Source organism: Lygodium microphyllum, chromosome 24 (assembly GCF_053477565.2).
Source record: "Lygodium microphyllum isolate KBCC chromosome 24, Lygodium_microphyllum_v1.1.10, whole genome shotgun sequence".
In the NCBI taxonomy this organism is placed as follows: domain Eukaryota; kingdom Viridiplantae; phylum Streptophyta; class Polypodiopsida; order Schizaeales; family Lygodiaceae; genus Lygodium; species Lygodium microphyllum.
This window is the reverse complement of record NC_141158.1, coordinates 71,276,415-71,300,982: the sequence shown is the minus strand read 5'-3', so window position 1 is coordinate 71,300,982 and position 24,568 is coordinate 71,276,415. Positions and strand designations below refer to the sequence as shown.

The following is a 24,568-nucleotide window of genomic DNA, read 5'->3' as shown; positions in this document are numbered from 1 at the left end:
AGTAGGGCAGTAGTAGCTTTTCAGTGTTTCTCGCGATGAAATTCTGAAATTTCTCTCTATACAGCATTCTCTCTCATCCAATAGTGGGCAACAGGCTAAGAAGAGTTAGGAGGATGATGGCGACAGATTCAGATTGCAAATGAAGCAGTCAGGCTGCTCTTGGAGAGATGGTGACTGCTGGAAAACTGCCAAAGCAGCCTGCAGATTGTCGGGATGCAGCAAACACAAGTATTTACTGCCTGGAGACTGATGGCTATGGCTGATTGATAGTGCAGACGGGCTGAAAAACTGCCACCAGCAGCGAACGCAAGGCTTGGAGGCTGAAGGCTGGTTGTTAGGAGCTGATGCAAGGCCATGAACTGAGGTATTTTCCATAGAGGGCTGTAGGCAATAGTGAAGTAGGTGCCAGCTGGAGGTAGGCTGAATGGAAGGGCAGCCTCCTATTTGTACATGTGGGTCCTCCCAAATTAGGGGGGGTCTTATGGGATACGAACATTCTCTAGGAAATTTGGGTAATTATCATGTTTTGGGGCTGTAATAAAGAGGCAATCAGTTTGTAATGCATTTTTTAGCTCAACAGCATCTCATCTTTCTATGTCCTTCCTGATTGCTAGATAGATTGGGATTTTATTTTTCAGGTTGGGACTTCAATGACAATTCAAAGAACTACTAATCAAGCATGGTTCTTGGGAAGATTACCCAAGATTGACACATTGCAGCTGCAATGTCTTCATTTGTTCACTTGCATTGGATTGGACTTTGGCACATCTAGCGTACTAGAAATTGTATTATCTTTGACTTTGTTTTTGGAATTCATGGTCATATTGGTCACATTAGAGGCTTATTAGTGTGGTAGGTGGCTTCTATGAAATCAATAGGGGTGGTCATCCATTATCTAGTTGGTCCATGGTTAGAGGTATCCTTTTTCTTGCTAGTAGACATATTTTTGGTTTTGTTTTTCTAGTGGTGAGCATGGCTTTTGCATGCTGGCCAGACGACCCCTTGTACATCTGATTATTCTTTGGCTCAGCAAGCTTTACACACACACACACACACACACACACACACACACACACACACACACAGATTTACGGAGAGAGAGAGAGAGAGAGAGAGAGAGAGGGAGATTTTTGGACATTGCAGGATCCTAGGTTGCTAGGGGAAGTGCACATTGCGCTGCTAAAGACAATAGTTAAAGATGTTAGAGATGTTGCTGAGGCTTCATCCGTTGGATTGGGCGGCAATCAGACTGTCCTTGGATTCTCTGGAGGTGGTCATCCTCTTCTTGTTGAAGCTGTAAGTTTCAGTTGATGACGAAAGGCTGCATTTGTTGACAGTTTTTTGAGTAAAACTGAATACCAACTGTTTATGTACTTAGGAAAAGAACTTTCAACAACTGGTTATACATTTTATTGCTTCATCATGAATGCATTCCTTTGCAGGCATTTGCATGGGGATTTGATATATGTGAGTGGCAGCAGCATTTGAATCCACAGACATGGCCGGAGATTTTGCGCCAGTTTGGGCTATCTGCTGGTTATGGACCCAGGTGGAAGAAACATACAAGTGAACCTGACCGTACTTTGGAAGACAATGAGGTAGGTATTGGGCTTTCCTTTGTACATGGATTGGATGTCAAGATCTAAAGGTGGCTTCTTTACTGGTCAATAATAATGTCGGGAGGAAGTAATGAGAGTCTTATTTACAATTTCTTTTCAGGGAAAAGAGGCTGAAGCTATTATCAATACTTTGCGGTCTGGAGAGGCAGTTGAGAATGCTGTCTCTCAAATGGAGGGAAAAGGGGGGCGCAGACGTAAAAAGCGCCATCGTTTAACTCCGGGAACAGTGAAGTTTGCAGCTTTTCATGTACTTTCTATAGAAGGGGAGAGTGGTTTGTCAATCCTCGAAGTTGCGGAACGTATCCAGGTTTGTCTTATCACATGAAAATATTGGATTTAATGAAAGCCAAAAACATATCAGAGAACCATGCCTTGTCTAGAATTTCAAGGGCATATTCTTTTGAGTGTCTTAGCTACCAGGATTTTAAAGCTAGTCATAAAAATTAATTGTGAAAGCTATGTTGCTTAGAAAAGTAGTACTTGATCTTGTTTTCTTACTTATGTTTTAATCCCTTTGGCTACAGCAATCTGGGTTGCGTGACCTTAGCACAAGTAGAACACCAGAAGCATCAATTGCAGCTGCTTTATCCAGGGACACGAAGCTTTTTGAGAGGGTCGCTCCTTCCACTTATTGTGTTCGGGTGGCCTACAGGAAAGATCCAGAAGAAGCAGAAAATATATTGCAAACAGCAAGGGAAAAGATACGCCTGTTTCAAAGCAGAAGTACAGAGGAAGATGATGTCGAAAAAGAGCAAGATAATGCTGATGAGGCTGAAAAAGAGGAGGATACTGATGAAGATATTGAAGATGTTGAAGGAGATGAAATTGAAGGAGTGCCGACTGAGGCAGAGCCTAATTTAAATAAGGACCATGTGGGGACTCAACAACATGGCCTTCTGACAAGCGACGCACAGCAGCAGACATATGATAATATTTCTGAAAAAACACCATCCATGAATATTTCCTTTACACAAAGAGACAATAAGGACAACAAGGGTGGAAGCATTAATATCGATGATTCTACAAGCTCTGGACAAGAAGCTTGTGTGACTGATAAAGTGGTGTCAAACAAGATTCATGAAGAGATTGATGAAAATCACTTGGGGGAACCTTGGGTCCAAGGTTTGGCCGATGGAGAGTATTGTGATCTGAGTATTGAAGAGAGGCTAGAGGCTGTGGTAGCATTGATTGATGTGGTCAATGAAGGCAATACTGTTCGAGTGGCCCTTGAGGTTTGTTCATATCTTGCTGCTTTATGATCACGATTGTAGATATGTATGCTGTACTTGAATGTTCATGGTTCTTCAAGTCAGCGTTCAGCTTTATCTCACAAATCGATGAAACTTGTCAAGTGAAAAAATTGAATTTGGATATGTACTTGTACCTTAGTCCATCAATGGGTTTCATATCACAATTTTCATGATGGATGATCACAGCTGATTTGCTGATATAACCCATTTCTTGCAGGAGAGATTAGAAGCAGCAAATTTTTTGAAGAAACAACTGTGGGCAGAAACACAGCTAGACAAACGGCGTTGCAAAGAAGAACAACTTTTAAAGGTGTCTCTCCAACAGGATGAAGGGTTCAAGACCGAGACTGTGAGAAATGGTGAAGTTGCGTTTGAAAGTCCAATTGGTGGAGCTGAAAAGGGTGCGGAAACAAGAGATTCAAAATTAGACTTGACCTTAGATACAGTAAATAAACAAGCTGATCCAGAAAGTGATCCTGCTGGAGCAGAAAAGAGTATATCCAACCAAGGGCTTCGAACAGTCCAAGACATGCCTGCAGCTTTTCCCCATGGAGGTCCTGCTGAAAAGTCTCGTGCCCAGTTAAAAGCAGAAATCAGCATAAGGGCAGAGGAGTTGTTTGTTTATAGGTCTCTTCCACTTGGTTTTGATCGCAGATATAACCGCTACTGGCAGTTCAAAACTTCCAACAATGACTATGATCCTGGTTGTGGAAGAATATTTTTCGAAACTTCTGAGGATGATGGATGGCATGTCATTGACACACAAGAGGTCTCTTCGTATACTCCCCTTCCGCGCGCCTCTCTCTCTCTCTCCGTCTGTCTCTGTCTCTGTGTTGCATGTATACAGGTGTGAGCGCATGTGTGTTCTTTTAAGGTACTTATAAATACTTTGTCTTTGTTTGGGGCTTTACAGTAGGATGACATTCTCAGACACTTGGGGTATACAATAGGCTAGAAACTTATATTAAGCAAGAGGTTTCCAGTAATTGAGGCAATGTTTGGAACACTGGAAGCTATCTGGTTGTTGACACTTAACTAGCATTTGGAACCAGGAGTAGGGAAACTCCCTTTACGTACATACAACACCTTGCTTGACAATCATGCAAAGGAAGAAACATTTGATAAAAATATATTGGCAATGTTTGAACGGTCACCCATGCTACCAGGATCAAGATGGGGGTCCCAAGGTAAAAGAATGCAAAATGACTAGTCTCTTGTACTGGGACCCATTCTAGCCAGCTGATAAAAATACATTGGCAATGTTTTTATGGTCACCCATGCTACCAGGATCAAAATGGGGGTCCTAAGGTAAAAGAATGCAAAACGACTAGTCTTTTGTACTGGGACCCATTCTAGCCAATTGATAACAATGTCAAGATCTGATCACTATGCAAAAACAAAAAGACAGAATCTTGTGCTCCCATGGTGCGTCCTTGATCCAAGGTCAGCTCATAGGTTTAGTTACGGCTTATGAAATTACCCACATTGTAGAGCCTTGTTGAGACCACAAAATATATAGGTTTCTTTTGTAGCTTTTCTTGCTAGATAGCATGGTAGGTAGCAATTTCTGGCAGTCTCTTGCAAAGGGTTGACATGACATATCAAGACAACACGATTGTGAAGCGAAGTTGTGATAAACTTGCTATGGGACTTTATCAATTGATTGCACCATTGGTAGGATAGATGTTGGGGGTAAAGGTGCTTGTGCCTAACCGCCTGTGTATTCATTACATTGATAGTACTTGCACACCTATACATTGTAGATGGCGGGTGTCATCACTGTCACTTTATTCTTTATTCTTTCAGTAACATTTGAATAAGGAAAGGCCGATCACACATTGTGACTGTTGGAGTTTCCACATCTTGTGTTTGTTGCTTCTTTCACCATAGCTCTTTCTTCTGCTTGTGGGCTTCCACTTGGGACATCCTCCCTTCAACTGGTATTAGAGCTGAGATTGAGGAGCTTCTCCTTTAGTTTACTTCAGCCCAGATTTGAAAAGCTTCAACCCTTCATCAATGGCAGCTATGGCTTTAGCTTAAAGAGGTAAAGTTTGACACTCCCACTTGCTTTGGGATTATCCCACCCTATCTAGGACCTCCCCGAGGCTCTATCGAGCTTTGCTTGAGCTTCTAGTGTGGTGTCTTGCCGTTGTAGTTCTCCCAAGACAACAGGCGCAATTTGTGCTGACAGGCCAAGCCCCCCTTCTTGATAAGATATGATCCATCTCACCTCATCTCCAGCTTGTGGCACTTGCTCTTGGCCTTGGGCAATCACTTGGCATTGTACTTAGTATCTTTGGCATGAACTTGGGCATCATTTGGAGCTCCTGGGATCAGCCATTGTCTCACTGTTTATGATAGGTCTGTTGTAATACCTCTCGAACAGTCCATTTCTCAGAGTTTTGGAGCTGTTATTGATGTCTCTTGGTGCTCATTTGATGTTGAACCTTCGGTACATCATTCGGACATGCCTTGTGAAACCAACCTTTCCTCTTGGAGAGGGGGGTAATTCCCTAATTAAGCAGTTAATTACAATAATCAATAAATAAACATAAATTAAAATGCACAATTTACCTTAATAATCTTGGACATTGGACACCTTATTGGCCCCAAAACTTGCACCAACAGGATGATTTGCCCCTAGATTGCTAATGGAATGAGTACAAGTTGAGATTCTACAATCTTCTTTGCTGTTCCAAAAGCCCCTTGCTGTTATAACAATCAGCAAGTATTTTGAACCATTTGTCCCTTGACTTTTCACCCAGGACTTGCACAATTGGAACCATGAATTGGCCAAATGCTACCCCAATTTACAATGAATGGGCTAGTATTTGAATTCCCTGACAATTACACAATTTTCAGGTTCTGAATTCAGTGTACGATGCCTTCTCCTATTGGCATAGGTTTTGAGGTGGCTGTCAAACCCGAATTTCTGTAGAAATTTAGGGTTTACAGCATAAATTCTCATGCTGTTCACCAAATATGACTGAGATCTGCTCCAAATGGCAAAGAAATGTTGAGATCTTTTGAGAAATTACTAGAGAAGGTGAGAGAAAGCCAAGACGAGAGAGAAATCTAATTACTTTCGCAAGAAAACCCTAAAATCTGCTTGTTGTCTGCTCTAGCTTACATTTAATACAGTCACCTATTGCTAGGCACCTCCAAAATGCTATCACTTGATTAGTAATGTTGTTGTTGCCAGCCCCTGGAAGGTGTCTCCTTGTTGTTCTCTACTTGCTGCAGCAAATTACTATTCTTTGATTAGAAAACGGTCTAGCAGCCCCCCTCCCCCCCCCCCCCCCCCCCCCCAGGTTGTAACTAATTGAATGGTTGAGATCCAACTCATTTTTCAGCGTTATCCAGTCATTTAATTAAATTTTAAAATTAAATAATCCAAAAAATGAATTTTATCCATTCTGACCCTACCCAAAATTAAATGTGTCAATCTATAATTAAATTGGCTTGGCCATTTGTAACCTGGAGTGGTTTCTAACCTCTGTTGATCCTTAGATTGGTATTAATCAATTAATTAATGCCAATCCCTAGTGTCATCACTAATACATATTGGCCAAATAATTGTGCTAGGATCAAAACTGACATCAACTAATCCCCAAAGCTCTATTGGCATACTTATCGCAACTTTTTTCTTTGATATCCATTGTATCCTGAGGGTTCCCAAAGCCCAACTGGCATAAGTTATCACAAATTTTGCCTTTGATATCCATTGTATCCTCAAGGTCCTTGGCTTGTTACCATAAAATAACTGCTATGTGTATCACATGTGCTAAATAACCTTGCACATTTGATTAATAACTTAATTAAATGTTATCGGCAAGATTAAAGCATCTTAAAAGTTCACGTCCCTATGACACCTTGAGATGCTTTATGGGATGTATTGAGCTTATAGGTCTACATACTTGAATATGCTATGGGATGCTCTTGAGCTTTAATTTTGAGCTTGGTGCCATTTATCTTGGTTGTGGTTACATGCCTTGGTAATTTCAGTGGCTTACGCAGTTACAGGCTTGAAGAATCTATTGGTTTTATGCTCTCGGCTTATGTTTCATATATCTTGGATACTTGGATGTTATGTAGTTGATGGTTTGAGCTTGCATTGCTTATTTGACATTCGATTTTATTCTAGTGGGAGTTACTTGCGCTATTTTTTGATGTTGCATTGACGGCTCCCATACACTTGGGAGTCGATTGTTGCCAGTGGTGCCTCCCGGGACATGACTTATTATTTAGCAAGTGTTGCTCATTTACGGCCTTTCCATGGCTAGATTCTCATTGGTGATAGTTCGTCTATTCCTATACAAGGACGGGACAACATGCATCTTATTCCAGATGGACGTGGTGGTGCCCATACATTCGAGGTACTATATGTGCCGGCCTTGGGGTACCATCTACTTTTGGTGCACAAGATTTGTGTCCTCGGCCTTTTGATTGAATTTAATGAGGATTCTTTTCAGATTCTTGATCGAGGATCGAGAGAGGCTCTTTCTTTAGGTTATAAAGAGAATGGAGTCTATAAGTTGTGGTCTTCTTCTGCCTTGACTTCTCTTCTTCTTATCTCACAAACTCAGTTCGAGCTTTGGCATGCTTGGTTTGGCCATCTCAATTACGATTACCTTTAGAAGGTGTCTAAGGGACAACTTGTTCGAGGTTTGCCGAATATTGTGGTGAGCTAGCAGCCTTGTGTATCTAGCATCTGTGGGGAGCAGACTCGTGATGCTGTTCCCAACAAGGCTTCGAGGCAATCTTCAGCATCCTTGGAGCTTGTTTCTATCAATCTTTGTGGATGATAAAGTCATGGGACACATTTCGTACTGTTATGTGTATAAATATGCGTGCTAATGGACTGAAATTACAGGATGTAGAGGGTGCACTTTTAAATAAAGCGGTTAATCGAAAGAATGTGCTTCTTGTGTCATGAGAACATGTGTTTTTGAAACCTCACTTAATATGTGGATTAATTTTTAATCACATGATTAAGTAAATGTTGCACATGTAAGGTGCAACTAGGGTTAAAGTAAATTTACGAGTTCGGAACCTGAAGAAATCACAGGATGTCAAAGGCAAAAGTTGCTATACATTATGCCACACATGTACTTGGTGGTATCTGGTGCCAGTTGTTGGTCTAGGTCATTCATTTGGCCATAAGTGTCAGTTGTTTGGTGACACTAGAGAAGTGGCGTTTAATGGTACCTAACGCCAATCTGATGGTCAAAGATGGTGCAGAGACACTTGGGAATGGAAGTTGCCCAGCCAATTTAATTATTGGCAAGTCAAATTATTTTTCAGGGCATCGAAATAATTATTAGATTGATTTTCAGTATTTAAAGATTGAAAATTAATATTTAATTATGAAAAATGCTGGAAAAACCATTTGGGAAGGCTGCCACTTGCCAAAAATGCCCATGCAAGATTGAAAGTTGTCTTTAGAGACTGGAGAGGGGCATTTTTATAAATTCAGCCTGTAAGAAAGAGGGAGGAGAGGTTGCTGGTCTGATTTGCAGCCATTGGAGGACCTTCTGAGGCAGCCAGGGGTAAAAGAAGACCAATCAACAGCAGGAGACAACATCTACAGGTTGTTGAGGTAGGGTAGCAGCAGTAAATGATTGATTTTCTCCAGTTCTTTGCATCTACATGCTGTTGTGGCAGGGCAGCAGCTGCAGTTGACTGATTTTCAGTCATTCTTCGCAACAAAACTCTGAATTTTCTCTCTCTACAGCCTTCCCTCTCATCTTCGAGCCATTTAACAGCCTTGCTCTGAAGATCTCAGCATTTGGACCCTTGGAGGTTGAGAAATTGCAAATTTCTCTGCTGTAAACCCTATTTTACAGCAGAAATTAAGGTTTAGCAGCGACCTCAGAAAGCGTGTCAGAAATTGGAAGCTCCAAGACTTGGATTTTTCAGGGCTGAAGATGAATTTCAGCTAAATTCAGGTGGAGGACTAGCCAGCCATTGAATTTGGGGCATTTCCACCGTCTATGAAGTGGATGAAGGCTAATGAAGTGCTCGAATCAAGGGGCAAATTAGATTGAAGACTTGCTGGTCACTTTGGACAGCAAGGGGAGTTGAAATACCGAAAGGGATTGGGAGAATCCCATGGTAAATCAACTTTTTCTTCAATAAAGCTAAAGAAATACCAAAAGGGGCACCGATTTTAGGGCCAATCGGGTGTGCATTGTCCAAGATCAGTAGGTAAATTTGTATTTTCAGATTTGCATTTATTGTTTGCTGCTGTAATTAAGTTGTAATCGGGGATTTACCACCCTATCCGAGGAGGAAGGTTGGTTTCAAGTGGTGCGAAGTATTTCGTTACTTTCATAAGGTTTGGGCATACTCCATAAAGCAGAAATTGGAAGTCTTGGCTACATTTCAACGTTGGCTTACTTTTGTTGAGAACCAGTTTGAGTATAGATTGAAATGCCTACAATCTGACAATGGGGGTGAGTATGTATCTAAAGCCTTTGAGCAATTTTGTGATGAGAGCGTTATTAAGTATAAGTTGACTGCCCCGTACACCCCATCCCAGAATGGTATGGTTGAGCACATGAATACGACAATTTAGGAGTGAGTGTGTAGTATACTTAGCCAGGTAGGCTTCCCACAACACTTTTAGACTAAGGCAATTACTATTGCCGTACATTTGAATCGATCCCCTTGCACTACTCTTGACTATCAGGTTGTAGAGGAGATATGTTTTGGAAAACCTCCATCATATGCTCATGTGCCTGTCTTTGGTTATGAGGCTTTCTGCTATGTTTTCAAGGATAAGCACAATAAGCTAAGTCCTAAGTTAGTGAAATGCATCTTTCTTGGTTATGGGGATACAAGTGAGATGGGCTATCACCTATGGGATTTGCAGGCTCAGAAGGTCATTCATAGCTATGATGTTTTTCATTAGGAGAAAATGCATATGCAGCTTGAGTAGGTCGTTGAGGTATGCAGGGTGATATTTCAGGAGGAGCCTCTTGTTTTTGTACAGCCACCTAGATAGCTTGTACCAGCTAATGCTCTTGTGGCCTTGGACCATGATGTTAGACTAGAGGTACAAGCCCCCCAGCTTGCTTTGCGGTGGTCTACTAGAGATAGATGTCAGCTTGATTGGTTTGCATCATCTATGGATTATGTTATGGTGATAGATATGTTGGTGAGCTTATTACCTATGATGTGACCATGTGCAGAGATGATAGCCTCTCTTGGAAAATGGCTGTGCAGTTAGAGTTTGACTCATTGCGAAAAAATTATATGTGGGATTTGGTTCCTTTGTCTAGTGAAAAGCGTGCTTTGCCATGCAAGTGGGTGTACAAGTTAAAAAGTACCCCTAGACGTCCCAAGCCCACCTATAAGGCCAGATTGGTTGCTAAGGGTCTTAAGTAGGAGCATGGTGTTGACTTCAATGAAGTCTTCTCTCCTATAGTCAAGATGACTACTCTATGCTTGGTATTGACTTTAGCTGCACAACTAGATCTAGACCTTTATCAGATGGATGTCAAGACGATTTTCTTACATGGGGACTTGCATAATGAGATTTATATGCAGCAACCTAATGGTTTTGAGGAAAAATGCAGGTAACATCTAGTGTGCAAGTTGAGAAAGAGCCTTTATGGCCTTAAGCAGGCACATAGGGAATGGTATCACAAGTTCGATGCTTTCATGCACTTGTAGGGATATACCTGCATTGTTATAGATTAGTATTTATACACAAAGAAGGCGCGTGATGACAACCTTATGATTTTGGTACTCTGTGGATGATATGTTGATTGTTGGGTGTGTTGAAGTCAAAGAACAATAGTAAAGCTTCAGAGTGAATATGATAATAGAGAGAGAGAGTGTGTGGTCACAACTCAACCCTCCATAGATTTAAAAGTAAGACACCAAGTACAAAATATAGCCCTTAGGCTTTAGGGTTGTGTAAGTGACTTAAAGTGTGTTCACACACATATGTGTGTAATGTGCAGTAAGTGACCAAAATGTGTAATATAAATACATAGATGAAAAATAATGTGATTGGGGGAAAAACCTCTCTTATGGAGAGTAAAAAGTGCCTTGATGTCTTGCATGCGGATCACTGACACTCCTGTGTAAGCATAGACGTGAGTAAAACCCAATAAACCCCCTTGGAGTGATTAGTGATTAGCATATAAGGATCATCCACCAAAGGAGATCAAATTTAAAGCATTGCGAATTGCTTTAAATTTGTTGCAAGGAAGAGCTTTGGTGAAGATGTCTGTCACATTGTTGCTGGTAGGATAGTAGACAAGGTTGATATCCCTTGCATGTAGCCTCTCTCTGACAAATGTATCTCAATGTGTTGTGTGTGCGCATGAAACATTGGGTTCTGTGCCACTGCAATGGCACTTTGACTGTTAGTAAACAAAGGAGTAGACTCCGTGACAGATACATCAAGGTTAGCCGACAAATGTCTTAGCCATGCACATTCAACTGTAATAGTGAAAGATGCCTTGTATTGAGCTTTACAAGACAATGTGGCAACAATGGATTGTTTCTTGCTAAGCTAAGAAATGCAAGAAGAGCCAAGAAAGAAACAATTTTTACTTGTAGAGTGATGAGAATCAAAATCTCTAGCCCAATCAGAATCGCTGTAAGCATGTAACTGCAGTGGCGCGGCCCCCCCCTGCCGGCATAAAGCAATCCAAGAGTCCTAGTGCCTTGCAAGTAACATAAAACACGCATCATAGCTTGCCACTGTGACATGCATGGGCTGTGCATATATCTACTCAAGGCTGAAACTGCAAACTGAATATTTGGCTTTGTGTTGCATAAATAAATAGGGTATCCTACTATTGGAGCATATGTATGGATGTCAAACATATCATTGTCATCATGCAAAGATAACTTAAGTCCAGTCTTGATCGGTGTGTTTACTGGCTTGCAATCCTGGAAGCCAAATCTCTCAAGGAGTTTATCAATATATTTGGACTGTGACAATCCAATGCCTCTAGTATTGTGAATAAACTAAATGCCCAAATAGTAAACCAATATATCTGGACTGTGACAATCCAATGCCTCTAGTATTGTGAATAAACTAAATGCCCAAATAGTAATGTAAAGGCCTCAAATCTGACATGTTAAAAATTTGTTGCAATTTTTTCTTAAATGTTGAAATTTGACCAGCATGTGGCCTTGTGAGCAGATCATCCACACAAATACAAATGACCAGCAAGGATCCCCCTCTTTGCATACGTAAAGAGTAGACTCAATTGGGCTGTTAATGAACCCTTGGTGAGTAAGAAGGCATCAATTTTGGCATATCAAGCTCGTGAGCTTGTTTCAAACCATACAAAGCCTTTTTCAGCTTGCATACCAAGTGTTGGGATCCTTTAACTGCAAAACCCATGGGCTGCTGAACATACACTTCTTCCTAAAGTTCCCATGTAAAAATGCATTTTTAATGTCAAGCTAGTGCACAATTCAACCATAATGGGGAGCCAATGCAACCATACACCTGATCGTAGTCATGCGGGATGTAGGAGCAAATGTCTCCTCATAATCAATACCTTTCTTTTGTGCATAGCCTTTTGCCACAAGTTTGGCCTTGTACTTATCAATGGATCCTTCCGCTTTTTGTTTTAGCTTATAGACCCATTTAGTACCAATGGCTTTCTTTCCAACAGGCAATGTTACTAAATCCCATGTTTGATTCTTCATGATAGAGTCATATTCAACTTGCATTGTTGCCATCCAATGCACACTCTGTTGTGCATCCTCAAAAGAATCAGGCTCATCATCATCAAGTGTGTTTGTTGCCATAACGAATTCCATAGCATTAGCATGATCATGCAGACATGTTTGTCTTCGAGTACGATTGGCAAGAGGAGTATCCAAATGGCTATCTTGTGGAGTCTACTGTTGGGTGTAAAGTCCCTTCGTCTCCGTGTAAATAGACTTACGGGTGTGAACACACCCTTAATGTATCCTAACATATAAATACATTCTTTTTATTCTTTGTGTACCATCACATCGGTACACTTGTCTCGGCGTTCACTCTTCCTCTAACTCTCAGTTCCTCTCTGCTCTTCAGCTAACGCTTTGACCTTGCACGCCATTGTGTACCCTCATCCCTTGAAACTGGTATCAGAGCTTAAGGCTTCGTGTGCTTCTCGAGACCACCAAAAGGATACGAGTAGTTGGCAGCTCATAGGCGACAGTCAAGTCGTAGGTGACACTGCAGTGTGTGCAGGCGACTTGTTGCATGGTGACGAACAGTCCAGGTGGTGAACAGTCCAGGCGACAGTCGGGCGACCAGGTGGCAAGGACGGCAGTGGACTAGTCGACAGGCGGCTGTCTGTAATAGGTGGCACGGGGCAGACGACTGGAGTTCGTGTCCAGCGTGACGACTAGGACCAAGACACGACCAGGCGTTGGCAGGCGACTCTGTAGTGCGACGATTGGGACCAGGCGCCGACAGGCGACGACCAAGCGATGACAGTCGTTAGGGCAGGGTCAACGGATCCCCCTTTTTCGCAACTTCGCCAGTTTCTTTTTAATAAAAAGAAATAAAAATTTCTTTAATTTCAAAGTTACCCCCTTCCTCTTAACAAGGGTTCACGCATTGGAGGCATAGAGCTCAGATTTGTGCAGGTTTATGCCCAGAAATTTGGGGCTTTTCCATATTGAGTGCTACTCATGCAAGATCGAGGCATCTGCGTTAGAAATTGCAGACATTGTGCACGTTTGAATTGGGGATTTCGCCAAACTTCCTGAAATTTTACTCATCCGAGTGAAATTTCTCAACGTTGGACCCATAAAATTTGGGGCTTTTGCTGTATTGGCGAAGTTTTGGTCAGCTGAGTCAGATTGGCTGACATTGGGGCACAATTGAACCCGAGAAATTTGGGGCTTTTGCAAAATTTTGTGAAATTTTGCTAAATTTGCCCGTTTTATGCTTTCGAGAACATGTATTAATGCAATCGGGGCAGATTGGTCAGTGAAATTTTGGGGTTTTTACTGAAATCTGTGGATTTTGGCAAAGTTAATGCATGAAATGCACTTTGGGAATATTTCTGAAGCAATCTTGTTGCCATAAGTAGAGTGATTTGAGCATTTTTATCTCCCGCTTGTGCGATTTTGGAGAAATTGGAGAGAATTCTTGGTGTTTTGGGGTATCACAAGTTGATGCGAGCACATAAGTTTGCAGTACACATGTTGGGCAGCTCCCATTGAGTTGATGTATTGCTGATTATTCATGTTGCAGCAGTCTTAGTGATCATTTGCAGATGTGGGATTGGTGCAGATGTATTTTTGGTGATATTGCTGAAGTGGGAGTTATCTAGCAGTGATGTATGCATTTATTGCATGCTGAAATTGCAATCATACTGCTGAAAGTCATTCATTCTACTGCTATACATGTACTTGGACTGAAACTTGCTATTATTTGCTGAAAAATGGCTGAAATTAGTTGAATATTCAGCTCATTTTTGCTGTCATAAATTGCAGCATTTAATTTCTGGTGTATTGCTGTAACGTGTCCGCTCGTCCTCTTGTGGGACACGTCTTAGCAGCCCATCGGGAAGAAAGTCTAGAAAGCGCCACTTGGCACTCGCAAGGAATATCACAGGGTTTGCGATCTAGGTCTTCCTGAGTCTGTCCCGAGCGGAAGTATCCGGCCTTTCCCACTTAGGACCGACCTGAAGTCAGGGTTTCTTTCCTATCAGTAAAGTATCTAGGAAGTAGCTAGCATTGAGCTCCAGATGACCCACTTTGAGTAGGAACAACAGAGTCAAAACGGATTTATGCTGTACTTGGTTCATGGAGAATGGGAAACGAGAGGGATGCGAAGCTCAACCTCTCTACCCATAATGCATAGTCCCATTCTGCTCCCCTAAAACAACATAAATTGGGATTCTAACTCTACTGACGCTAGGTCTTCACAGTTCCGTTATCATGTCTTTTGAGAAAAGTTCCCAACTAAACGGGACCACCCTTCCATAGGAAGGACCCAAGTCACGTCCACCGCACTTTCCTCGGGTTGCTTAGTTATCTAATTACCTACCACATTATGTTTGACATGCAAAAGCAGCTTCCTTAATTTCTGTAACCTTCTTGAATGATCTGATCTTTATGTGATTATTGTATGAGTCTAGTTGTGCTTTAATCTTTTATGCAATTTATTACATGTACCTTAGAATCCATCTTGCGATATGGAGATGCACTTTGCTTCTTTTGATGTCCTCTGAAATGTATTTTGCAAGAACTTGTGCAAGGAGCAATGCACTTTATGCAAGAATTCATGCAAGAATTTTTTTGGGTAATTTACGATGCAATTACCTAATCAATTTCACCTATTATGATGTCATCTTACAACGAAATTTATCTTGTTTGTTACAAACATCACAACTAAATTCATACCAAGGCAATTACCCATCAATCGCGCAATCAATGTGATGCACGTGAATATGATTTTCACCATGATAATTATAATCTAAGATTTAATAATAGAGCAACCTGGGTTTGGAGTGATGTCTTGATTCCAGTGGTATTTACGCCTGATAAACCGTTCGCGGTTGCAATGCCGTCTTGATTCGAACCACCATCCACACTTCTAGGGTTTCCGGCCATCCTTGTGGGTCTATGCTTCGGGGCCATACTCGAAGACGCGTGTATGAGAGATAGAATTCTGGCACTCTCCTATGCAACTATAAGTAAATTCTTGCGGCCTCTTCTTGAGTGGAGAAAAGATAATGAAGGGGAGGGGTGTAATTTCAGAGATATTAGAGGGCGGTGTGATCTCCCTTTAAGAGGGGGAGAAAGAAGAATCCTCCAGAAACTTCCCCCTCTCTCTCTCTCTCTCTCTCTCTCTCTCTTGTGATGATGATGAGGAGGGGGGAGGGGGGGTTTTCTGATCACCGGGGGGGGGGGGGGGGGGCACTGCGTTTCCAACCCTGAGGGAGGGGGCTGCTGTCCCTTATATGGTGGGGGAGGGAGGGCTTCACGAGGGGGGGAGACGGCCATTAACGACCTCCACCCTCTACATGGGGGGGCTGCATGCCCCCTCTTCTCTTTCATTACTCCCTCTCTCTCTCTCTCTCTCTCCCCGCCATGCTGTCGGCAGGGGGAGAGTAAAAAAAATTTGAGTTAAATTTAAAATTTTTTAAGGGGGTTCTTATGGGGAAGGTACAGGGGGGGGATATTACAATTGCTGAAAAATGGCTGCAAATGCTTCTAGCAGCAGAGACACAAAATCCCTCTTTAAAATCAAGAGGTTTGATGGCACTGGCTTTGACTTGTGGAAGGATAGGATACAAGACATTTTGTTTCTCAAGGACTGTGAAGATGCTCTCTTGGAGACTAAGCATGCAACTATGACAGATGTGGATTGGGCTAGACTTAATAAGAAGGCCATTGCATACATTAAGATGGTAGTGTCTGATGATGTACTTACAGACATCAAGCGTCTTGATACATGTTATGCTATATGGAAAAGGCTTAAGGACACTTATGAAAATACAACTCTTGTGAATCAAGTGCATCTTATGCGTAAACTTGTGAACATGGAGTTGGATGAGTCTAAGCCAACATCTAAGCATTTGAGTACTTTCACAGGGCTTTTGAGTCAGTTTTGTAGGACTCTGGTTTGACGGCTTTTGATGATAAATTGAAAGCTATTTTCTTATTGATGACTTTGCCTGACAGTTGGGAATCTTTGGTTGTGTCACTTAGCAACAACTCCGCTTTGACTTTTGATGGTGTTAAGAGGTTCAATCCTCAATGAAGAAATTGGAAGAAAGTCTAGTGGTGAAAGTAGTGGCTTAGCTTACCATGTAAGAGGCAGGTCTGAAAAGAGGGGTAATGCAGCCAGTAAAGGTAAAAGTAGAAGCAAAAGCAAGGGCACATAGTAGGATGTCACATGCTATCAGTGTGGGTGTAAAGGGCATAAAAAGCCCGATTGTCGGTACTTCAGGAAAGAGCAAGAAAGAAAGAAACAACAGGGTAAGAAAGATGATGACAGCTCTTCCTCAAAAGAAGTTGCAAAGGCAAATGTTGCATCTAGTGTGGTCATTGAAGAGCTTCCTGACACTGAAGAGATACTTGTTGCAGCCTCATCTAATGATGGAGATATTATGGCAGCAACATGTGATATGCACATCACCAAAAAGGAGGTAATTGATGCCTTACTTTCAGCTCATGATGGGCTATCACAATCATGGATAGTGGACAACGGTGCTTCTTTTCATGTTACCCCCTCTTTGGAGTCATTTTCTGAATACACTGCAGGTTGCCTAGCCAAGGTTTACTTGGGTAATAACTATGCATGTGAGATAGAGGGTGTTGGCACCATTCACTTGGCTCTTGAAAATGGCCAAGAGCTGATTTTGCAGGATGTCAGATTTGTACGTGGCATAAAGAAGAGTCTACTATCAATTGGGCAGCTTGATGCTAAAGGGTATTTTACTACATATGGTGGTGGATCTTGGAAGGTCCATAAGGGCTCTATGCTGATTGTTAAAGGCAGCAAAAGGGGGACTTTATATTATTTGCATTGTAAAGCATTACCTGGCAAGTTCTTGACTGTGACTGAAGTCCATTCGCAGATGAAACTTTGGCACAAAAGACTTGGTCATATGAGCCAGAAAGGCCTTCAGGTTCTCTTCTCTTTAGGGAGATTTGATGTAAAAGGCTATGGTCTCGAATTTTGTAATGATTGCTTATATGGAAAACAAGTGAAGTCTCCTTATTACTCTGGTGTTGTTAAGAAGTCTAATGCTCTTGACCTAGTACACTCTGATGTGTGCACTATGCCTATTAATTCGTATGGAGGTGCACAGTACTTTGTTACTTTCATTGATGATTTTAGTAGAAAGTCATGGGTGTATGCAGTTAAGAGCAAAAAGGGAGTATTGGATTCTTTTAAAAAGTTTCATGCTTTTGTTACCTCACAAAAGGGGCTTAAGTAGAAAGCCATAAGAGTAGATAATGGGGGTGAGTATGTCTCAAAAGAATTTAACAAGTTTTGTGAGATGCATGGCATTAAGAGGGAGTTGACAGCCCCTTATAATCCTGCATCAAATGGCATGGTTGAAAGATTTAACCGCACACTTTGTGAGAGAGTCATATGCATGCTGTCCACAGCTAATCTCCTGCAGCAGTTTTGGGGAGAGGCTCTTAAAACTGCAGTTCATGTATGCAATCGCTCTCCCAATCGTGCATTGGAAAATGGCATTCTTGAAGAGGTTTGGTCTGGCGAACTTGCTTCATACGACCATTTGCGTGTCTTTGGCTGTGATGCCTTCGTGCATGTACCTGTAGAACAGAGGACCAAACTAGACATGAAATCCATCAAGGGTATCTTCATGGGATATGGAGATGAGGGAGAGAGAGGTTATAGAGTTTGGCTTCCTCAGGGCAGGAAGATAATACGCAACCGAGATGTAGTATTTAATGAGGCAAAGTTGCTGAAAAATGCTACACATGGTGATCTTGATAAAAAGAAGGTCAAATTTCAGCATGAACACCCAGCCATTCAGCAGCCATTAGCTGAAAATTCTGTCCCTTTTGATGCTGAAAATGAACAACAACCTATTGTGCTATAGCCAGAAGATCATGGACAGCAAATAGATTCACAGGATGAAATAGGACAGCAAGAAGAACATGCTGAAAATAGATTACAGCAGCAAGAAAATGCTGAAAATCAACCACCTGGTGATGATATGCACATTCCTCAGGATGTAGGCCCACTGCTTGATAATACAGATAATTGGGTAAGACGGTCTATACGTGTCAGAAGGCAGCCACAAAGGTTTCAGCCATCTTTGGATTGCATTTTGTTGACTGATGAGGGTGAGCCTCTGACATTCAAAGAGGCACAGTCATGTGAAAACAAGAGAAAGTGGGAGCTTGCTATGCAAGAAGAGATGAAGTCTCTATATGCAAATAACACATGGGAGCTTGTACCTTTACCCAAGGATAGGAAAGCTATTCCTAATAAATGGGTTTACAAAGTCAAATGTATTGATGGAAAGCCCAAGTATAAGGCACGGTTGGTTGCTAAGGGCTATACACAAAAGGAAGGCATAGACTTCAAGGAGGTCTTTTCACTAGTGGTGAAGATGACTACGCTCTATGTTTTGTTTTCTCTCACTGCATCCTTGGATTTAGAGTTGGATTAGATGGATGTGAAAACTACTTTTCTTCATGGTGACTTGGATGAAGAGCTGTACATGAAACAACCAGAAGGATTTGCTATTCCAAGAAAAGAGCATTTGGTTTGTAAGCTGAAACGCAGCTAATATGGGCTGAAACAAGCCCCTAGACAATGATACAAAAAATTTGATACCTTTATGCTCAGCCATGGATTTAAAGCAGTCATGCAGATCACTGCTTATACAGTAAAAAGGTTGATGATGGCAGCCTTATTGTGCTGGTTTTTGTAGGGAATAAAGGGCCATCGTGCCTTTTATATAGGCACGGGTGTAAACACACCCTTAGCACATTGTACTTTCATACATATATCTATCTGAAACCTAAAGTGGTACTCTTGTCATTGTACCAAAAAACGTGTTCACTCTCTACTTTGCTCACTCGCACTCTCTGTCTCTCTCTCACTGCTCGTAAGGTCTGTCTACCTCGATTTCCGTGCCTAACCTTGCCCTACAAACTGGTATCAAAGCCACAATGGTTCGCTCAAGCCACAAGCATTAGTCGCCAGTTGCAAGCCCGACAGATGAGAAGCTGTTGACCAGATGCTATAGTCGCAGGAAGAAGTCGCATACAGAAGACCAGCATGGGTGCCCACGATTGGGTGGGAAGTCCAGTAGGGACCAGGCGATAGCTGCTGACGACCACTGGGGAGCAGCGAGCGGGCACTGACAAGCTACGACCAGCCCGTAACGGATAGGCGACGCGCTTCAGACGGAAGCCGGCGGGGTTCCAGGCACACGGGCCATGCGGCGACTAGTGCGAACGGCGACGGGACTGCGGCATGTGCTGACGAGCACGACCAGCTGTGGCGGGCGTGACGGTTAGGCGACGCCTGGCGGGTCAATGGACCCGTCCTCGTCAGATTTTTTTTTTCCCAAAATTCAACATTTTTTTTTTGTTGAAAAATTGCTTCACCCACTGACGGGGTTTCGTGCGCGTAAGCACAAGATCTCAGATCTGTGCAAAATCGGCTCAGAAATTTGGGGCTTTTCTCGAATCTGGGGATCTCAACACAAAATTGGATAATCTAACTCAGAAATTGCAAAGTCGGTGCACTTTTGCCCGGGAATTTTGGGGTTTTTTCACATTTTAGTGAAATTCTTTCAATTTCACCTTAATTAGTGCACGTAGGACTTGGAAAATTTGGGGATTTGTCCAGATTTGGTGCGAGCAAGATGCAACAGTGATATTTGTCTCAGAAATTGCAAGAATTTGTGACATTTTGTCCCCGACATTTGGGGCTTTTCATGTACATGCACAAATTGGGCTGAAATTGACCCAATTTCTCGACATTGAGGCACATTGGATCCCGTGCAATTTGGGGCTTTTGCGATTTGGGCAAAATTTGTGCAGCATTTGGTCATTTTATGTATATGCAGGTTGAATTCCGCGCAATTTGGATATCAACACTTGGTGAAATTTGGGGGTTTTGCTGAAATTGCTTTATTTTGGCAAAATTGGACAGTCCTATGCATGAAAGAGGAAATGCAGATGTGTGTTTGACGCTTTTGAGCACAAAATTTAGGGGCTTTTGACCGTTCGTGTCGAATTTTATGCCCGTGGGTACACGTACAACAGAAATTGCAGCTGAAATTTTGGGATTTCTCATGTAATGTGATGCACATGCCCTTTGGAACAGCTGTAATCAGTTGGATAATGCTGTAGCACTTGGTTTGGTGCTTCTGAAAACTGAATTACAGATCTGAAATCTGTACTTCTACGTGGTCATTTATTGCTGATTGGTACTTGTTTGTACCTTGGTCACTTGGGTGACAATTTGGGCCTCCATTTACTGGTTTTTTGGTCACATTTGAGCTGAAAACCATGGCTGGCAGCAATGACAGCAGTAATTTGATGCATATAAAGAAGCTTGAAGGCGCACAGAATTTTGCAGTGTGGCAAAAGCAGTGCTACAATATCGTGTTACAAAAGAAGCAGGCAAAGCCGATCAAAACTAAAGGGGCAAAGCCTGCGGACATGGATCAGGACGATTGGGATGAGTTGAATGAGCTTGCACGCTCAACCATAGAGCTATCGATTTCTGATGCCTTGCTCTTCAACATTGAAGGTTTGGATTCTGTATATGCTATATAGACTAGACTGGAAGAACTATATGCACAGAAGAGCGCTGCAAGTAAAGTGTATTGGCTGAAAAAGCTTATGGATTTGCGTATGAAAGAAGGTACAGCAATGTCTACTCACTTGAGTGAGTTTAACTCCATTTTCAGCCAGCTGGTTGCCTTGAAGTTCATGATTGATGAGGAATTTAAGGCTACTTTCTTGTTTTGCACTCTACCAGAGAGGTGGGATACATTCAGAACTGCTATGAGCAATTCTAATGTGATCCTTTTGTATGCTGATGTAGAGAGGGGTCTACTTATGGAAGAGATGAATCGACAGAACAATGCATCCAGTGAGTCTTCCAGTGCTTTGCATACTAGGGGTTGATCACAGCAAAAGGGCAAATATGATGGCAAGGGATGCGGTAAATTACGTGGAAAAGATGTTGAATGCCATCATTGTGGCAATAAGGGTCACTTTAAACGTGATTGCTACAAATGGAAGAAAGAGAAAGGAAAAGGCAAGAAGACAGATGACTGCAAGGAAGAGAAGAAGGACAGTCAGCCTAAGAAGAGCAGTGTAAAAATTGAAGAGGTGAATGCAGTCACTCATTACAGTGACAGTGGGAGTGATGTACTCTTTGTCTCTTCACATTTTGGTGCACATGCTCTACTTGCAGATACAGATAATGACATGCATACCTGGATTCTCGATTTAGGTGCTTCCTTTCATGTCACCCCTCATCCTGAGTGGTTTTCCGCCTATACAGGAGGTCGACATGGTGTTGTACATCTTGGGGACAACTATGCATGTGAGATTGCAGGTATTGGCAGTGTGCAATTATAGTTTCTGCATGGCTCTGTCTTTACACTTGAGCATGTATGGCATGTACCTTAGCTCAAGAAGAGCTTGATTAGCACAAGGCAGCTAGATGATGATGGTTTTCATATCACCTTTGGTGATGGAAAATGAAAAATCTGTAAGGGATCTAGGGTTATTGCCAGAGGTTGCAAGAGTGATACGTTGTATCCACTTCAAGTATCTAGTGTGCGTGACCATGTTGTTGCCGTGACCGAGCACCCAAGTGTTTCTTTGTGGCATGGCCGGTTGGGACACATGAGTCAAACAGGAATGAAAGTGCTTTCTTGTTTGGGTTACTTGCCTTGTCTTCATTATGCTGACTTTGAGCATTGTGATCATTGCATTTATGGCAAACATGCACAAATGTCTCACAAAAAGTCTCTTTCTTTGAAATCTTTTCCTCTAGAGTTGGTATATTCGGATGTATGTCAAATGCTAGGATTATCTTTAGGGGAAAAGAAATATTTTGTCACCTTTGTCGATGATGCTACACGGAAAGTATGTGTTTACCCTATTCGTAGCAAGGATGAAGTGCTCTGACAATGGTGGGGAATATGTGTCCAAAGCCTTTCAGGCATTTTGTGCAGCAAAGGGATAAAGAGGGAGCTCACTGCTCCTCATAATCCACCCCAAAATGGAGTTGCAGAGCGTATGAATCGGACCGTACAGGATAAGGTCCGTACGATGCTGTCTCATGTTGCATTACCCCATGGTTTTGGGGCAGAGGCTGTTATGACAGGCGTTCACTTGATTAATCGGTCACCAAACAGGTCTTTGGGAGGGGGAGTTCCCCAAGGAGCAAGGTCGGGCAAGCCACCTTCATATGCTCATCTGAAAGTGTTTAGCTGCGAGGCTTTTGTGCACATTCGTAAAGAAAAACGCAACAAACTTGAGCCAAAGTCCTGTAAATGCATTTTCCTAGGATATGGTGACGAGGGTGAAATGGGGTATAAATTGTGGGATCCCGAGAAAAGAAAAGTAGTACGCAGCAATGGCGTTATCTTCCAGGAAGATTGCATGCACAAACAGCCCGAAAAGACTGAGGAGGTCCATAGAGTTGTATTCCGGGAAGAAATACCTTTTGGACAGCAAAATGTGCCCGCTGTACAGCAACAAATACCTGCTGTAAATGAACCTGTAAATGCAGGAAATGGTGTTGGAAATGATTAGCCAGCTATTGCCCATAAAAATGAGCCATTACATGTGTAGGAACAGCCAGGACAGCAAGCTGTTAATGCTGATTTGCAGGCGGAAATGCCAAGATAGCATGCTGAAAAGGGAAATTTGCAGGAACAGCTAGCAAACAATGACCATTGGGTTAGGAGATCGTCTAGGGCTACTAGACAAACTGACAGATTTGTTCCTGGTGCAATTAATGTGGCTGAGTATGTCATGTTGACGGACTGTGGTGAACCGTCTTGCTTCAAGGAAGCAATGGATAGACAGGACAGCAAGAAATGGTATAAAGCCATGCTGTCAGAGATGGAATCTCTTGAAAAAAATGGCACTTGGGACTTGGTGCAGTTGTCTAAAGGGTAGAAAACCCTTCCATGCAAATGGGTTTACAAAATGAAGGTCACTTCTGGTTCCTCACCAAAGTACAAAGCAAGGTTGGTTGCAAAGGGGTACAAGCAGAGTATGGAATTGACTTTGATGAGATTTTCTCTCTTGTAGTCAAGATGACTACATTGAGAACCATTTTGGGCTTGGTTGTAGTTGAAGATATGGAGCTCACATAGATGGATGTAAAGATTGCGTTTTTACATGGTGATTTGCATGAAGATATATATATGCAGCAGCCTGAAGGGTTTGTTGAACAAGGGAAAGAAAAAATGGTATGTAAACTCTGAAGGAGTTTGTATGGGTTGAAACAAGCACCAAGAGAATGGTATCATAAGTTTGATACATTCATGTAGTCCCAAGGCTTTCATAGAAGTCAAGTGGATCACTGCTTGTACACCAAGAAGGCAGCAGATGGCAGCCTGATTATCTTGGTTTTGTATGTTGATGACATGCTGATTGCTGGCAGGGATACTCATGCCTTGGATTTATTGAAGCAAAGTCTTCATGGCAGCTTTGACATGAAGGATTTGGGTGATGCAAATCACATTCTTGGCATGCAAATATTAGAGATAGATCTAAAGGCTTACTCTATCTATCTCAGCAGGAGTATATCTCCAAAGTTTTACAGCGTTTGAATATGGAGGGGGGGAAAACAATTGGGGTTCCATTGCCTCCATATGTGAAACTCAGTGCAAAGGACAGCCCTACATTTGATGATGAGAAGGGTAAAATGGCCAAGATACCATATGCTTCAGCTGTTGGCAGTTTGATGTATGCTATGGTTGCTACATGTCCTGACATTGCTTTTGCAGTAGGAGTGGTTAGCAGATACATGGCAATCCCTGGCAAGAAGCACTGGGAGTCAGTGAAAGGTATTATGAGATACCTCAAAGGCACAAAGGAGTTATGCATTTGCTTTGGAAAGCAGAAGGCATCTGTTGTTGGCTTTATGGATCCAGACTATGCTGGTCATGCGGATTGCAGGAAGTCCACTTCTGGGTATGCGTTTACTTTCACAGGAGGAGCAATCTCTTGGATCTCCAG

General features: G+C 42.2%; 1 protein-coding gene across 1 annotated transcript in view; it reads left to right on the top strand.

Moving 5' to 3' along the window:
* Positions 1-24,568, top strand: part of LOC148015229 (homeobox-DDT domain protein RLT2-like) — a 66,987-nt gene that overhangs the window by 21,042 nt on the left and 21,377 nt on the right. Inside the window, exons 11-15 of the mRNA XM_087665187.1 lie at positions 1,144-1,296; positions 1,443-1,598; positions 1,720-1,926; positions 2,144-2,851; positions 3,087-3,638. Coding sequence (XP_087521313.1) covers positions 1,144-1,296; positions 1,443-1,598; positions 1,720-1,926; positions 2,144-2,851; positions 3,087-3,638 — 1,776 coding nt within the window. The remainder of the gene's footprint in view (positions 1-1,143; positions 1,297-1,442; positions 1,599-1,719; positions 1,927-2,143; positions 2,852-3,086; positions 3,639-24,568) is intronic.